The 17,377-nt window shown below is 43.1% G+C and overlaps 1 protein-coding gene across 1 annotated transcript in view; it reads left to right on the top strand.

Moving 5' to 3' along the window:
• TIMELESS (timeless circadian regulator) overlaps positions 1-17,377 on the top strand; it is a 57,755-nt gene that overhangs the window by 29,635 nt on the left and 10,743 nt on the right. The window contains exons 14-26 of the mRNA XM_083353028.1: positions 229-357; positions 1,416-1,567; positions 3,259-3,356; positions 4,137-4,260; positions 4,888-5,089; positions 7,061-7,212; positions 8,242-8,327; positions 10,027-10,150; positions 12,941-13,026; positions 13,398-13,540; positions 14,454-14,694; positions 16,041-16,109; positions 16,947-17,065. Coding sequence (XP_083209154.1) covers positions 229-357; positions 1,416-1,567; positions 3,259-3,356; positions 4,137-4,260; positions 4,888-5,089; positions 7,061-7,212; positions 8,242-8,327; positions 10,027-10,150; positions 12,941-13,026; positions 13,398-13,540; positions 14,454-14,694; positions 16,041-16,109; positions 16,947-17,065 — 1,725 coding nt within the window. The remainder of the gene's footprint in view (positions 1-228; positions 358-1,415; positions 1,568-3,258; positions 3,357-4,136; positions 4,261-4,887; positions 5,090-7,060; positions 7,213-8,241; positions 8,328-10,026; positions 10,151-12,940; positions 13,027-13,397; positions 13,541-14,453; positions 14,695-16,040; positions 16,110-16,946; positions 17,066-17,377) is intronic.

Raw genomic sequence — 17,377 nt, 5'->3', positions numbered from 1 at the left:
GGCCCCAGCGGCATTATTACAAAGTCAGCTTATTGTCCCCAACAATCTGGGTCCTCATTTTACCTACCTCGGAAGGATGGAAGGCTGAGTCAACCTTGAGCCTGGTGGGACTCGAACCTGCACTAATTGCAGGCAGCTGGTGTTACTTAAGGAGGCATTAGCCCACTGCTCCACCAAGGCTCTTATTTTCTCAAAGCATGATTCAAAAATTGTTTTGTTTTGCTGCAGGGCAAGAAATACAGGAGGAAAAAGAAATCCAAGGCTCATTCTGCTGGGCCTGGTGTGCAACCCCAAACTCCCGAAGAGTTAGAGAAGGTGTGGCCAAAGCTGGTGGAGCAAATTGATAAGTGCATAAAGGTAAGATGAATCTAGTTGGCAGGAAGAGGGCTTCCTGCCAACCGGATAGGCGAAGGAAGCTCTTCAGAGTGCAGAAGTCAGGACTTCTGGGCTCCATCTTGCACACAATGAGCAGAAGTCCTTCTTCTCTCCGGCATGTTCTCTTGTAAAACAAGATAGGATTCGTGTTGCAGAAAGTGCCATCTGGGTACTTCTTGAGGTGATTGGTAAAGGCTAGCTTTTCAGAGAAGAGTTTTCTTCTGCCTGGAGGTACCTAGGGCTGAAATTCGTTACCTTCTGTGTACAAAGCACAAATACTCTGTTGCTAAGCTATGGCCTTCGCCTAAAAAGTCACACAAACCCTTGTATGAGCTCTTCGTAAGGGGGGTATAGAAAAAGACCCATTGTGACATCTTTGGAAGAAAAAAAAAGTCTTCAATTGCACACAGTCCCTGTGAAACAAAGGAAAAGCTCTCCTGGATATCTTTATTTTATTTTATTTTTTTTGCTGATTCTGCAGGTTGTGATACCTTGTTTCCAGGTCAACCTTTGTAGAAGGAATATGAACACCAGATCAATAGCACTTTTTCTCTCCTTTCTCTAAAGCAACGGGATGGTGGGTGGTGGTATTACTCTTTTTGTTCACACAGTTCATTCTAGTAGCCTCTAGCTAGTCTGCTTTCCACGCCAGGTTTTTCTTCCCTTCTTTTTATCCTCCAAGCCCATTTTGAGACAACAAACCGATCTTTTAAAATGGTTCCTCCTAATAATTACAGGGTAGCCCTGTTTCTCAAAACTTCATGAAAGTGGGCAGAATGCAGGCTAGAAGGAATGATGGTTCTTGGAATTGCCTTTTCCATCCTTTTCAAGTCATTCATGTGGATTCCATGCCTTTCCAGCTTAGCCTTTGATTAATTTACACCTGTGTAAAGCTTGCTTGGGTTGGCTGTAGCAAAATTCAGAATCTTTTGTCTGGATCTGTAACATTTCCTGCTGAAATTTCTTTCTTTTCCAGTGGGGGGGGGTGTGGAAGGGATCTTGCTGTCACAGGCTTCCATACAATATCTGTTTCTTGCCAGGGTTTTGAGTCTCCTCCAGATGACGTCATTCCTTTTGATGCCACATCAGAGGTTCCATTAGAGGAGCAGCGAGCCGAGGCCATGATACGGATCCAGGACAGCTTATTAACTGGCCAGGCACCAGAAGCGCTCTCACTCTTGCGCTCGGCAAGGTAAGAGAGCGACTTCAAAGATGCATCTGTGGGTGTGTTTTTAGCTTGCAGATAAAAATCTGTAGGTCTGCACGCAACACTTCAGAGCAACATCTTATCCTGATTCAGCCAGGTTATTGTTCTCCTGCAACTGGAAATGGGACCAGGAGAATGACTGGGTAGGAGAGTCTGCTCATCAACCCATAAGCAAATTTTCTGAATTCCTGCACTGAAGAGACTCTCAGTGGTCTCAAACGAACCCTTCCAGCTTCATGATTCTTCAAAACATCATCCTCTAAGACTGTTTATTTATTTTTTCAAAAAATAATCCTGTTGACAGTCTTATTTAAGGAACAGGACTATTATAATAAGATGAAATCAAGAGAGCAACTGACTGCAGAGGGATGTAACTTTCAATGGTTTTTTTTATATGCACAGTTAAAAGAAAGATATAAAGTAGACATTAGGACAATTGAGCAGCAGGAGACAGAATTTGACGCTGCATTATATACAAATGATGTACATATAATTGCTAAAACCTTTGTTGAAATTTGAAACAGAGGAGCCAGTTTGTTGTAGTAGTAAAAGCACCAGCCTTGAAACCAAGAGACTGTGAGTTTGTCCTGCCTTAGTTATGAAAGCCATCTGGATGACTGGGTCAGTCATCCCAGCCCCACTAACAGAGTTGTTATTGAGGGGAAAATAGGAGAACGATGGAGTATTAGTTATGTTCCCTGTCTTGAGGCATTTATAAAAATGAACAAGTTAAAGAGTGTGTGTTAAAATGGGGAAAGAACTTTGGATATAACATATTGATGGAACAGTGGGGTAGCATGTCGTTGAAAGGAATAAAATCCACACTGTTATAATTTAAAAGGAGAAATTTTATAAATTGGTGTACCATTAATATGTGACTCCAGAATAATTATCTAGAATGTATAAAGGCACTTCTATCCATGTTGGAAATGTGAAAAAACATAAAAGCTCATTTTATCATGCCTGGTGGATTTGCAAAAGCTAGAAAACTTTGGGTCCAAATGCATACAGGGACACAAAACATTTTAAAGACTAACATTCAACTGAAAGCGGAACTTTTCTTATTGAGATTAATGGACAGACAATTAGCAAAGAGCCATAGAATATTATTTTATATACGATCAGTTTTGTGAGACTACTTTATGTGCAAAAATGGAAAGACTGTGAAGTACTATAATGGGAGGAATGGTTGGTGAAGATGACAGAACTAGCAGAAGTGGCAACATCAACTTGTTTGCTTAAAGAAAGAACAACTACTAAATTTATCAGTGAGTGGAAAAGCTTTATGGACTTTTTTGCTGAAAAAAAGAAAAATGAATTTATGATTTACAGATTTGATGATTTGAAAGGGTAGATTGTGGAAAGAAATAAAAAAGTTAAGATACAGCTTCAGAAACAGGATAAAATATAAATGTACTGATAATTGCTATTAAGAAGATCAGAAGCCACTTCTTCATAACATATTGCATTTCTCAATAGTATCAATGTGAGATTTATAAATCACCCCCAAATCAGTTACATTTTCTGAACTTTTACAATAATAGTTGCTAAGTAGTAGATAGATATTTGTAGCTCTGTGTTTAACCTTGCTTGCAGTATCTGCAGTGCTTGATGTTGAGGAGAAATTTATCCCATCTCCTGCACTTAGCTAAGTTTCGTTTCTTCTGCTCCATAAGGGAGGTGTGGCCTGAAGGAGACGTGTTTGGATCATCCACCGTTGATCCAGTTGAAGAAATGGATCTGCTGAAGCAAATCTTCTTTGCCAACCTCCCTCGTGAGTATACTTCCTCATGAGTAGGCCACTTCCCTCAGACTAAGACTTTCAAAGAGCCCTGGTGGCGCAGTGGTTAGAATGCAGTATTGCAGACTGACTCTGCCAGCTGCCAGCAGTTCCATCCTGACCGGCTCAAGGTTGACTCAGCCTTCTGTCTTTCCGAAGTTGGTAAAAGGAGGATCCAGATTGTTGGGGGCAATATGCTGACCTCTGTAAGCTGCTTAGAGAGGGCTGTAAAGCACTGCAAAGCGGTCTATAAGTCTTAAGTGTTATTGCTAGTGGTATTGCTAAGACTTTGTCTTACACTTACAAGCTAACTTGAGGGCTAATCCACATGAAGCCCCATTTCCATCTGTCCTGTTTGCCATCGTTCACTCCCTAGAGACTAAAATGGACAATGTGAAATTTGAGCGGGCCACGATTCTACAAGGAGTATATATTGGAGGTGGTGACCCTTTGAGAGCTGTATGCAACGAAATTTCATTTTGATGTATGCCGATTGGTGTACATTCAAAGTGACAATAAAGTTATCATCATCATCATCATCACTTGCTCTTCATGGATTCTTTCAACAGTTTAGGTTACTTTGGTCTTTTTCTGGCCGGACTGTTTTTTAAACAGCAACACAACACTACAGATCCCTGAGGTGGCATTTCTCATATTGCTATAACAACAATGTATCATGCATGTACGCACAGACACACAATTTCTCAGGCAAGATTTCTGTGTTTCTGAGCTGGATTAATGACAGTTTCCTTTAAACCTCCTGCGTGTATTCAGGGCAAGCAGCAACTGACCCAGATGAGCCTGAGGAGGTTGCTGAGGATGAGGAAGTTGCTGAGGAAGAGTTGGCATCTGTGCAGGTCTCTGAAAAAGAGTTCAGCTTCCTAGACTATGTGAAGCGGTAAGTTCTTTCTCCGTCTCTCCCTCTTTTCTATGCAAGGAGTATTTCAGATGACAAAAATTGTCTGTGCATTCTTACCTTACCCATAATACAGGCAGCCCTTGACAAACGACCGTAATGGAGTCTGCCCATTACAGTCGTATGTTGTGACCTTTTTTGCGGCCGCCGTTAAGGGAGTGCCACTGTTGTAAAATGAACACTGCTCATTAAGCGAAGCAGGATTTCTCTGGGTGCGGTTTTTGCCAAAAACTGGAAGTATGTATCCCGTTTTGGCAAAACCATTGTAAAGCTTGGTCATGGGACCGTGGGACGGTGCAAATGAGCATACCTGCGGCCCTGTTGTTGAGCACTCGAAGTTCAGTCATGTGACCATGGAAGGAGCCCAATTGTTGGAACTTCAAAATCGGATCTTAAGGCCCCCTTTGCCTGGTCTGTCATAACTTTGAATGGCTGCTAAGCGACGTTAGTCGACAACTACTAGAAACGGTAATTGATGCATTTGAAACTACTGAAGAAGCTGAATGTTGTTATTCCCTTGATGTTCTGAATTCCAGCCTGTGTGCGCACAAATAATCTTCCCCTGCTGTTTCCCAGAACATGACTTCATGTCTGTATCCTGTGGTGCAGGTTTGCTAGTGCTAATGTAGTCAAGGCCTACATCCTGCTGTTCAGAAATTACCAACAGAACACTCCCCACACTAATCACTGCGTGGTCAAGATGTTGCACCGCATTGCCTATGACCTCAAGATGGAGGCCTTACTCTTTCAGCTGTCAGTCTTCTGCCTTTTCAACCGTCTTCTCAGCGACCCTGCCGCTGGAGCTTATAAGGTGAGGTGGAATAGGATGTGGTTGGTTATGAGTTTGATTAGAGATTAGATTTGAATTGTAAGTTTTTGCAAACTGTTGTAAGTTGAGGACTACCTGTATCGCATGTGTTTTCTGTAGCAGCGCTTGCGCTCTTAAAAAACCCACAACCTCCAAGATCGGATTGGCCCCTGCTGGTCTTCCATAGAGCTGGTCTTTTTTGCCAGTGATTCATAAAGCGCTGAAGACCTGGATATGTTCCAGTGCTTGGAGGGTTGGGAAGTTAAATGGCCCGTTGAGTAGTTTCTATTTTTCTGTTCTGTTGTATTCATGTTTAATGACATATTTGTGGGGTTTTTTCATTTTGCATATGTGTTTATTTTTTTAATGCATTGTTAGCTGCCCCGAGTCTCATTTACAAGATAAGCAGCCATATAAACCAATTAAATAAACACACACACACACACACACATGAAACAATTTCTATTGCTGAACAAGACAGTTGTTAAATGAGTTTTGCCCCATTTTATGACCTTTCTTGCCACAGTTGTTAAGTGATGCTGTCGTTAATTTAGTAACGCAGATATAAATCTGGCTTCCCCATTGATTTTGCTTATCAGAGGGATGCAAAAGGGGATCACATGACCCTGGGATACGGCAATCATCGTAAATACATACCAGTTGCCAAGCGGTCTTAAGTCACTTTTTTTCAGTGCCATTGCAACTTTGAACAATCACTAAATGAATAGTTCTAAGTCAAGGACTACCTGTAATATAAATTGCCTGGATCAAAGTGGGTGCTTTTTAAAAAAACTATAAAGATATTTCAAGACTTCAATTGCAGCTTAAAATATATGAACCATGCTATCATGGGCTTACTTGCAGCTCTGAAGCTGCAGGATACCATCTTTGATTTAAGAAGGGCAGAACACAGAATCTTGCAGTCCTAATAAGCTTCTTCCAGTGGAGAAAGATAGGTATATTGGGATTTCAGATTTCAGAATTCCTAACCATGCAGCTTTTTTTCAAAGCCTTATTTGAATATGGAAATCAGACCACAACACCTGTGGAAAAGATGTCTTTTTAATCCAGAATCCTCACACACACATAAATAAATGTATATTCCAAATTTCAAAAACCTTTTTCTGTATTCTTAATTTGGACATGCATCCTACTTTCTCCCATCTAGTACAATATCCCTCAGCAAAACTAAAAAAATATACAGAATACAGGTCAGCAATCTGCTTCACTGGGAGGGCAAGGGAACATTTTGTTCGTTCATTCATTCATTCACTCATTCACATTTCTGAACTGCCCACATCCTTTAGAAAAGAAGAATTTTCTTTAATGAAATGATTCCAAATATTGACTGTAGAAATGTAGTTAGCCCTCCCTTATTAAGAATAACTGGGACTGGGGACTCTGTCGCTAAGCGACAGGATCATAAGGCACAATGTCATGTGATTCTCTGACTTTCTGTATGACACTTGCCATTGGTAGGTGAATCCCATGTGGTCACAACATCTTGTAATCATGTGAACAGCATTTACAACTCCATTAACTTTGCTTATCTGAAGCTGGCAGTGAAGATTGCCTGTGGCAGGGGTGTCAAACTGCCGGCCTGCGGGCCAGAGCGTCATCCGGAAGCCATGCCCACCCCATTGCTGGCAATGGCAAAAACATCCCGATATGTTGCATGATGTCACGTGACATCGCGAGTTTGACATGTCTGGCCTATGGAAACCAGATGACCACAGGATGCTGTGATATTGTTAATTACGATCCAGTAGCCAAGCACATGAACCATGACCATGTAACTGTGGGGATACAGCAATGATTACAATGTGGGGATGCACCAATGATTACAACTATGAGGTCTTATTTTAAGTCCCCGTTATTCAGCTTCACTGAAACTTTGTATTGTCACTGAAAGAGTAAACGTTAAGTGAGCTTTTGGACTTACAACAAACAAAACAAAATACCTGTAAATTTTAGGAGCTGGTGACCTTTGCCAAATACATTGTGGGCAAATTTTTCGCATTGGCATCGACCAATAAAAAAGCCTACATGGAACTGTTATTCTGGAAAAGCACAGCTGTGGTTCGAGAAATGACCGAAGGCTACACGGTATTACAGGAAGATGGAAGGTGAGCTTTGGGATTTTGGTTAGCACCTAATTTCTAGGGGTGGAGGACATTTTGAGAACTGTTGCACTGGATGCTGGATTGCTACCCCCATAGTATTGTCTGTAGTTAAGAATTGAACAACAGAAGGAAGTACCTTCAGCCATTTATACATTGTTCTCAAAATAGGGGAACCATGGTTTAAGAAAGTTGTGCATTTTAAAGGCCGGGGGTTGGGGGGGTTGGCTAGCCAGAGTCCTATCAAAAGCTGCTTTTGTTTCAGCCATTGATTTGACCTAGAAAAATAGAAAGGAAAACCAGGAGTTGCTACCTCATATCCAGGATGCTAAAGTTGTGATGGGGAAAAAAGACAGCTTCTCTAATTTCTTTGATCAAACAGGCTTTCAGGATATAAGGACGTGTGTGGATGTGCATGTGATAGGTTTATGGGTGCAAATCAGGGTGCTGGTTTTCACCTGTAAACCCTACCTGGCAGACGACAGGTTAACTTTATATCAACATAGGTAAAGGGTAAAGGTAAAGGTTCCCCCGCACATGCGTGCTAGTCGTTTCCGACTCTAGGGGCCGGTGCTCATCTCCGTTTCAAAGCCGAAGAGCCAGCGCTTGTCCGAAGACGTCTCCGTGGCCGGCATGACTAGATGCCAAAGGCGCACGGAATGCTGTTACCTTCCCACCGTAGTGGTCCCTATTTTTCTATTTGCATTTTTACGTGCTTTCGAACTGCTAGGTTGGCAGAAGCTGGGACGAGTAACAGGCGCTCACTCTGCTACGCGGCACTCGGGATTCGACCCGCCAAACTGCCGACCTTCTGATCGACAAGCTCAGCGTCCTAACCCACTGAGCCACCGCGTCCCTCTATATCAACATATAGGAAGCCATATCAAACAATCACTAAGTTATTTTTGCTGGATGCCATCAGTTCTACATAAATCAGAAACCCAGTGAATGCTTTTTCTGTCTACAGAAATGTTCAAATTTTAGATAATATTTCATGGGGAAATTTTCTCACTAGGATATCCTTTTCCTTCGCAGTTCTAATGCGCGCAAGGCCTCCCACTGGACTGAAGAGGAGGAGGAAGAACTTCAGGAGCTCTACCACAAGTATAAAGAAATGGAAGGTGGGTACCTAGTTGCAGGGAAGAAAAGCCAGCTAATAAGCGTGCAAGATCAAAGCTCATTGAAGGGCCTTTCCATTCTGTGGCGGGTGAAAATGTAATTGAGCGCTTGGGGTGAGCTGAAACTTTTATAAGAAAAATTTGGGACCCCATGAGGAAGACACTTATTTGGTGGCCCACTGCAGAACAGTCTCCAGTGTATTCCTGACTCCTCTTTTTTTGGAGTCCTACTTTTGAAATGAAAGAGAAGTTTCTGAGAGAAGAGATTTCCAAACTTTTTCAGAAGCAATCTCTGGGTTGATCTCCCAAGGTGCCGTTCTTCAGTTGATAGGTTCTCAAATTCCAACCTGCTCTAAAGCCGGGGACCACTGTTCTAAAGGTGCAGGTGAGTGCTGGTCCTGTGGGTTTAGATTCTCTGCTGGGTTTGTTTTTAATCTTGTAAGCCTCCCAGAGTCGCTTTATGAGATGGGAAGCTGTATAAATAATCTAAATTAATAAATGTTTTTCCATAGTTGAATAGAAGGCAGCATTAGCATGATGCTTTTATCTTGGCATGTCAGGCTGCATTGTCAGAGTATGGTCTGTTAATGCACCTTTAAACATGAAGGTATCATTCACATTTTGTTCTCCTAAAGAAAATAAGGGAAAGGAAGTGTGTGTGTGTTCTTGTTCTTGTTCTTGTTCTTGTTCTCTCTCTCTCTCTCTCTCTCTCTCTCTCTCTCTCTCTCTGTGTGTGTGTGTGTGTGTGTGTAAAAACGGGAGGTGGAGTTTTGAAACTGGTGCTGTATTGCAGAAAACCTAAAAGCTACTGGTCAGCAAGAATGATTGTAGTGACTGAAAGTGAATTAACCAAGGAGGATTATCCTTATAAATGCTACAAATGGCTCTCGGAGCCATAACTAGGCACATGTTGTGTACAGGTAGTCCTCGATTTACTATCACAATGGAGTCCCAAATTTCCATTGCTAAGCAAGGTAGTTCTTAAGTGAGTTTTGCCCATTGTATGACCTTTTTGAGGGACGCGGTAGCTCAGTGGGTTAGGACACTGAGCTTGTCGATCTGAAGGTCGGCAGTTTGGCGGGTCGAATCCCGAGTGCCACGTAACAGAGTGAGCGCCTGTAACTCGTCCCAGCTTCTGCCAACCTAGCAGTTCGAAAGCACGTAAAAATGCAAGTAGAAAAATAGGGACCACTATGGTGGGAAGGTAACAGCGTTCCGTGTGCCTTTGGCGTCTAGTCATGCCGGCCACATAACCACAGAGATGTCCTCGGACAAGCGCTGGCTCTTCGGCTTTGGAACAGAGATGAGCACCGGCCCCTAGAGTTGGAAACAACTAGCTCGCATGTGCGGGGGAACCTTTACCTTTACTTTTATGACCTTTTTGCCATTACTGTTAAGCGAATCAGTGCTGTTAAGTGAATCATGCTCATTTAAGCAAATCCAACTTCCCTCAGTGACTTTGCTTGTCGGAAGCCAGCTAGGAAGGTAACAAGTGGGGACCACATAGACACACGCCAGTTGCCAAGTGCTCGAATTTTGATCATGTGACTGTGGGGATGCCGCAACAGTTGTAAGTGTGAAAAGTGGCCATAAGTCACTTTTTTCAGTGCCCAACCCAGGTCTTTTCCTTCTCTCCACCACCTCAGCCAAAGTCCAAGCACCAGGCCTTCTGTTCCTCTCAAGTCTTGTTTTTCAACCCCAGGTGAAGATGTGCTTGACAACATCCTGTCACATCTCAGCTCTCATCACCGGGGACGAAAGCAGGTGGCCAGGAAACTTGTGCGCTTGGGGTTGGTGAGCAGCATGCGAGACTTTCCTCAGGAGCGGTAGGTCACGTTAACACTTCTCATGATTTCAGGCTCTTCATAAACAGATTTTTTTAAAAAAACAAACAATGATGGGCATGAATCAATTTGGATGCATATGGACGTGTTGTGACTCAGGTGGTCAAGGCAAGGCAAGCCTCTAGAAAATTGTTTATTTCTCTCAACAAATGATCCAGCAAACGGCCCTCCAACAACCGGCACGGCTCCACCACCATGCTACCTCCAGGGCAGCCACCCTCAGTCCCCCAGACAACAGCTCCTGTAGTACAAATAAGGTCTGCAGAGCAGGAGTGTGTGATCACAGGGCAAGGCCCAGGGTTCCAAGTCCAGACCACAAGGCGGAATCCAGGTACAAGACAGTGCCGTGCTCAGGGCAAAGCAAAGGTCCAAGGCAAGAAGCAGTTCAAAGGGCACAGCAAAGGAAAGGCTAGAAGCAGTCCACAAAACACGGGCCAGGTCCAAGGCAAAGGGCAAAGAGCAATCTTCCAAACAAGGCAAGGCAAACGGCAACAGATGCTAGTCGAAGTCAGGGGAGTGTAAGCCAAAGCAAACAATTGTTCCTGGCAAAGATTAACTCCCCGTGGCTTCTCCTTAAGTTAATCCCCTCCTGGTGTTCCTTGTGAGGAGGGGGGTGGGGCGGCCTCCTCCCGAGTAGCCTTGCAGCCCTTCTTTGGCCTTGCCTCTGCTCTGCTCTCCTTGCCTTTGGATCAAGCGGAGAGGAGGCAGTTGTCCCTTATCAGAGGAGACCAGCTGCCTATCAGCACCACCGCCTGTCAGCGGCTGATCCTCCCCCGCGTCTGTGAGGGCAGGCAGCTCTTCCCTCTGGTCGACCACCTCCCCGGTGCCTGAGTGGCCTGGGACAGCATTGTCCTCAGCCCCTGGCCTCTCCAAACATGGCGAGGGAGATGTGGGAAGTATATCTAAGAACAGTCCCGTGGAACTTTATTGATTTTGTTTCCATATTTCACTAACGCACTTAACACTGGAGCTGCAAGCTTAGCACATACTCCAAACAAAGTTTCATTCAGGGCTTAACTCCTGAGTACGTACATGGAATAGGGATAAGCATCCTGGCTTGCAAGTTATTCGAGTGCTTTAAAGACAATAAATTGGTGTAATTTCCTGACATGCAGTTAGGCCTGGTGTCCTGGGGATTGATGGAGCTCATTTCCTGGTTTTGCTGATGGGTTTTAATGATGCTTCAACTGCTGTGTGTTTTATTTCCTATTTTGTATTTGTATACATTTTTATTTATTTATTTTATCGTGAGCCCTCCAGAGTCATGTTCTTGAGATGGATGGCTCTAAAATGTATTTTACAAATAAAACAAGGATATATACAGTATGAGTTGTAGGATACAGATCGTTCTTGGTCAACGATGGTAATTAGGACCAGAATTTCCATTGTTAAGCAATGTGGTCATAAAGAGTGACACCGTGGGACTGCATCACTTGGTGACGGCAATCCCGGCAATCCCTCTTGCCATTGTTAAATGAGGATCATGGGTAGTTAAGTGAATCCCAAGTGACTTGCAGGCAGCTACAGTGCAGCCGGGTCAGGGGTGGCAGCTGCCAAGCAAGATAGCAGGCAAGTAACATGGCAGAGCAACTTGCAACCTTTCCTGCCAGCTTCCGTATTGACTACTTGAGGGAAGCTGCCAGGGAACATCACAAATGATGATCATGTGACTATAGGACACTGCAGCTATCGTAAGTGTGAGGCAGTAGCCAAACTCCCAGATTGTGATTATGTGACCGTGGGGATGCTAGGACAACTGGAACTTCAAGGACTGATCAAGGGAACACCTGCTGCCGGCATCAACTTCCCATTGTCCTGTGCACTCCCACAGGGAGGGCCTTCTCAGGGTGCCGATGGTTAAGGAGTGCCGGCGGGTGATCCCCAGGGGGAGGGCATTCTCTGTGGGCGCGCCTGTCCTTTGGAATGATTTACTGGTGGAACTTCGGACCGCCCCCGATCTGCGTTCATTTCGCCGGGATCTGAAAACCTGGTTTTTTGATCTATCAGGCCTGGACTGAAGGGGTTTTAGCTTTTAATATTGTTTTAATTGTTGGGCTTATGAAATTTAATCTATTTTAATTTATACTATTTTTATATTATATTTTATTCTGCCCTGTAAACCGCCCTGAGTCCTTCGGGAATAGGGCGGTATAAAAATTTAATTAAATAAATAAATAAATAAATAAATCATAAGTACCATTTATTCAGTGCCATTATTGCTTTGGAAATTAGTTAAATGAGAACTACCCTAATTTTGACCCACTTAGAACAGGGGTCCCCAACCCCTGGTCCGTGGACCAGTACTGAGCTGTGGCATGCCAGCAACCGGTCCGAACAAAGAAGCAAAGCCCCATCCGCGGGATGCAGGCAGCACACAAAATCACACCCCCGTCCGCTCCGCGGAAAAACCTCTCTCCACGGAACCGGTCCCTGGTGCCCAAAAGATTGGGGACCTCTGACTTAGAAAACAAAACAGACCATAATACCCCTCCCCATTTTGCCTCCTCCCTAGAAATCCTAGCCCCGTTCATTTGGCTGTTATTATCATTCTGTCCAGTGTGGCTTATGTTGCCCAACAAACTTAACACGGGCCCTTAGCAGCCAAAATATTGCCTTTCTCAATTAGAAGATTGCGTTCTAGAGACACCTTTGGGAAAAAAACAACAAGACTCTACACTTTGACAGATGAACCCAACTCTTGGGCATTTTTTGTTGCAAAGGCAGGCTGTTTTAATCGGTACTGTAGTGACAAGCCCAGTTTATTTCTTTCAGCAGGAAAGGGGCTCGCATTGTGCTATGGACCGAGGATCAGGAGCTAGAGCTTCGCAGGCTCTTTGAGGAGTTCCGCGACTCCGATGGTGAGAGTGCCTGGCTGGCTGGCAGCAGTTTCATCTACAGCCAACACAGTAGAGCTCTTGTGTCTGGAGGAATGAGATAAGCTGGCTGGGGATGAAGGAGCTGGGACCAGAAACTTCTTTAAGGCTACCCACACACTTTTTTTTTTGGTGGTGAATTCTCTACTGCGGAGGGATTATTTTCCAGTGAGCCTCCTAAAGCTAAGAGTTACTCATCTCTATTTGTCAGTCTCTGTCTCCCCATCACCAAGTTTTGAACTGGCTTCTCTGAAATAATTACAGGTAGTCTCTTGAAGCCAGCATGGGGAACTGAATATGCTGCTATACTCCTTCTGTTTGCTCACACTGCCTTTGCCTCTTTTCTCCCTCTGTAGATATCCTATCCAATGTAATGAAGCACATCACAGCGAAACGATCCAAAGCCCGCGTTATTGAGAAGATGCTTAGCATAGGGCTGGTGTCTGATCGCAAGGAACTTTACAAGAAGCGCAAGCGCAAATCTGGTTCCCTTAGAGCGGTATGCTACACACACACACACACACACACACACACACACACCACCCTTTTTTCTATCTGCACACCTCACTTTGACAATTTGAGCACGCCCACATATATCCATCTACAGCATGATAAATCCTGGGCTAGTTTGATTTATTTAATAGTAGGAGGGAAGGGATGTATATATATATATATATATATTGCTCTCACGGATGCAGATTCTCAGATATGATCTTTGAGTTTTCTGCCAAAGGTCTTTTTTCAAGAGGCAACTGTCAAGAGCTGAAGAAGCTTCTTGGATGAGAAGCGAAACGTCTTCAAGGAAAAACAGAGAAAGTCCAGTTGCTCTCGAAAAAGCACCTTTGGGACAACTGTGACCTGGATGACTAGGAATCTCCATAGTTGATCTTTGAGCTTTCTTCTTTCCTTCTGCTCTACTTCTTTGAACATCCATTCTTTCCCCCAAGAGCAGAATTGTTGTTCTAGTCCAGGGGTCTTCAAACTTGGCTCTTTTATGACTTCTGGACTTCAACTCCCAGAATTCCTCAGCCAGTGTACCTGGTTGAGGAATTCTGGGAGTTGAAGTCCACAAGTCATAAAAGGAAGGGCCAAGTTTGAAGACCCCTGTTCTAGTCAAATTGACATTTCCTTCAATCTGTCAATCTTTTCTAACTGAGCCTTTCAAAATATCAGTTAAAACAAAGGTAGCACAAGGGATTTCCAAAATCTTATCTTTCTTTTTATGTTAAATGTCCTCTAAGAGACTAATTTGAGTCAGCCAAAAATACTGGGGTTGATAAGACTGCCATTATTACATCTGAAGTGATGGTTCTTTTTCTCTTTAGTGTGGATTATCGAAGGAGGAACACCCTAACTTAGCATCTCCTGCTGTTCTGTACTCTTAAGAGATGGACTTAGTTTCTTTCTTTCAGAATAAAGCCTCGTTCCCCAAAGATTCTGAGGTGCCTGACCTGGCTGAGAGAGATGGTGAAGAGGAAGAGGAAGATGAAGAGGAAAAGGATGACTTGGATTATGAAGAAGAAGAAGAAGAAGAAGAACTGGCCAAGGAGGATCCTGGAAATGACAAGGACCAAAAATCCTGGGACGGGCGGTCTGAGAAAATGTGGGGAGGCGCTTCAGATCGAAAACTTGTACAAAGTCTTAGACAAGAAGGTGAGGAATTGATCTCCCTGGCTGCAAAAGGAGGAACTACAGTGCTGTCTAGTGTCACAAAATTATAGGGCTGGGACACAAATTACTCAGCTTTCTGAACTTGGGAGAATTTCTCCCCCTTCAAATGATCTCTTAAAAAATTATCCAGATATTTATTTATTTATTTATTTATTTATTTATTTATTTATTTATTTATTTATTTATTTATTTATTTATTTATTTTAATTCCATTTATATCCCGCCCTTCTCCAAAGACTCAGGGCGGCTTACAAGCTTAGCAGTAGCCTTCATTCTATGTATATGCCTGCACAACCACCCAGAATGGTGTGGAGCATGGGATAACCAAATTCTCTAGCTTCCAAACTATATAACTCTGCATACTGTGGCTGTAGAAGGGTTTTACCAGGAGAAATAAGTAATCCGATACGGGGTGGGAGTTTTTGGAGATCACTAATTGACGTAGCGGGGACTTTTTTCCTATGCATTTCTCCCATAATCCCCATGTGTTATCCATATTTTGATAGGGGCCTAAGCCACATCTGTTAGATGTATTTTATTTCTTGGACTCAAGTGGGATTATCGTTCCTTCTTGTAATTTCATAATTTGTAAAAAAAAAAACCACACTGTACTTCTGTAAGGTTCTCCTGCTTGTGCAGGGGGTTGGACTAGAAGACCTCCGAGGTCCCTTCCAACTCTGTGATTCTGTAAGGGTCTCCTACTTGAGCAGAGGACCGGACTAGAAGACCTCCGAGGTCCCTTCCAGCTCTATTCTGATTGAATTTGCTTTTCACTTTTTCCTTCCCCATTATCCTTGCAAATAAGAAGCCCAACTCCTAGGAGCAATTTTTGAAATTGAGCTTTTTTTGTGATGGGCTTCAGGTCACGAAACTCTACAACAGTCTGTTTTCTAGTTTTGCTGGTATTCCTGTTTCTAAGAACTTTGATATGTTAAAGTGTGCTATTGTTTTCGGGTTCTTCTGAAATGGGACTGCCTTGTTCCGTGACATTTTCCTTCTCTCGGTGTACAGGAATATCGTATTCAGGAATACGATAATGTGAATCTTTGGTATAGGAGGACTGCTGATGGATATCAGAAGGGGGAAGAGGGATTTTCAATTTGTGTGATTATATTCGTGCAAAGGGGTCTGATATCCTGAAGTCAGTATGTAATTGGGGCATCTTGTAAGATTAGATCATTGAGCCTGTATTATTATTATTATTATTATTATTATTATTATTATTATTATTATTATTATTATTATTATTATTATTATTATTATTATTATTTTGCTGTTTGCTTGCATCTCTGGGCTTGCTCATTTTCCCATGCAATTTCGCCCCACAGGTTTTGCTGGCCCCTTGCTCTGGCTTCAAAACTGCTTGAACAGAACAGCTGCTGCCCGAGGAGAGGATGGTAAATAGAAACAAACTGGGTTGTCATATTTATTTATTTGACAAATTTACATGGCTGCCCCTTTCACTCAAAAGTGACTCTGACCATAAAACCAGGAATTAAAACATTTTACAAACGCATTAAAGCAATAAGAGGAGATAAAATGAAATCACGAGAGGGAGGATTTAACATACAATGCCATCAGCATGCAGGCTTCCCTATTATCAAGAGATCCCCAGACTTGCTGAAAGAAGCACATTTTGAAGGCTTTCTGGAAGGCCATAAGGGCTGGGGATAGCCTCACTTCAGGAGCAAAGATATTCCAGAAGAGGCTCACCTCTTAGGTCCCTTCAGATGGAACTCTTTCACAGACCTAAGCACAGCATGCCTCTCCTGCCAGATCTCATGGGACAGGTCACTGTAATAGGGAGAAGGTGGTCCCTCAGATAATCTGGGCCCAGTGCCAAATAGCGTCAAAACCAGCACCTTGAATTGGACCTGGTATCAAACTGGCAACCAATGCAGCTCACAGAGCAGAGGTATAACATGTGTCCATTTAGGGAAGCTCATAATTTCCTGAGCTGCCGCATTTTGCACCAGCTGAAGCTTTTGGATACTTTTCCATGGCAGGCCCATGTAGAGTATTCTACACTAGTCCATTTGGGAAGTGTCATTCCTACATCCAGCATGAAAAGTTTGCTATTTCATATTACTAATTAAGCCAATCTTCATAAAGTAATGCTCAGGTCTACGCTCTAGTTTTCTTCGCAGGAAAGAACTACTTATCCCAAGTTCAGCACAGAGAAGGGCAATCTTCACTTGTTCTAGTTATAGCTGGATAGATTTTTGTTTCCCCAGGATGTGCCCAGGCTGTTCCTTTGGTGCCTTTGACTGAAGAAAGTGAGGATGCCATGGAGCACAAAAATTTCCAGAAACTGTTGTGGAAGTTGGGGGTGCGATCCCCAGCCAATGAGCAGGTGAGGATTTTGATGTGAGGGACTACAGCTGACCTCTCTGTGCCTTCAGTGTAAATCTTAGATGCTTCCAAAAGTTGCACCATTTTTTTAAAAAAATAATTATTATGCTGCTTTTAGTATTTTTATAATTAACTCATGGTGGCAAACATAACTCCATCTTCCTATTTTCCCCCCCAACAACCATGTGAATGGGTTGGGCTGAGAATAGTATCTCTTCTGATATATAAGGAAAAATGAAATATAAAGGGAATAATCATGTGACACATAATTAATTAATTTAATTTAATTTAAATCAGACAATTATTTGTCTTG

Source organism: Vipera ursinii, assembly GCF_947247035.1.
Source record: "Vipera ursinii genome assembly, chromosome: 2".
Taxonomy (NCBI): Eukaryota; Metazoa; Chordata; class Lepidosauria; order Squamata; family Viperidae; genus Vipera; species Vipera ursinii.
Note: the sequence above shows the minus strand (reverse complement) of the source record. Positions and strands in the feature narration are given on the sequence as shown.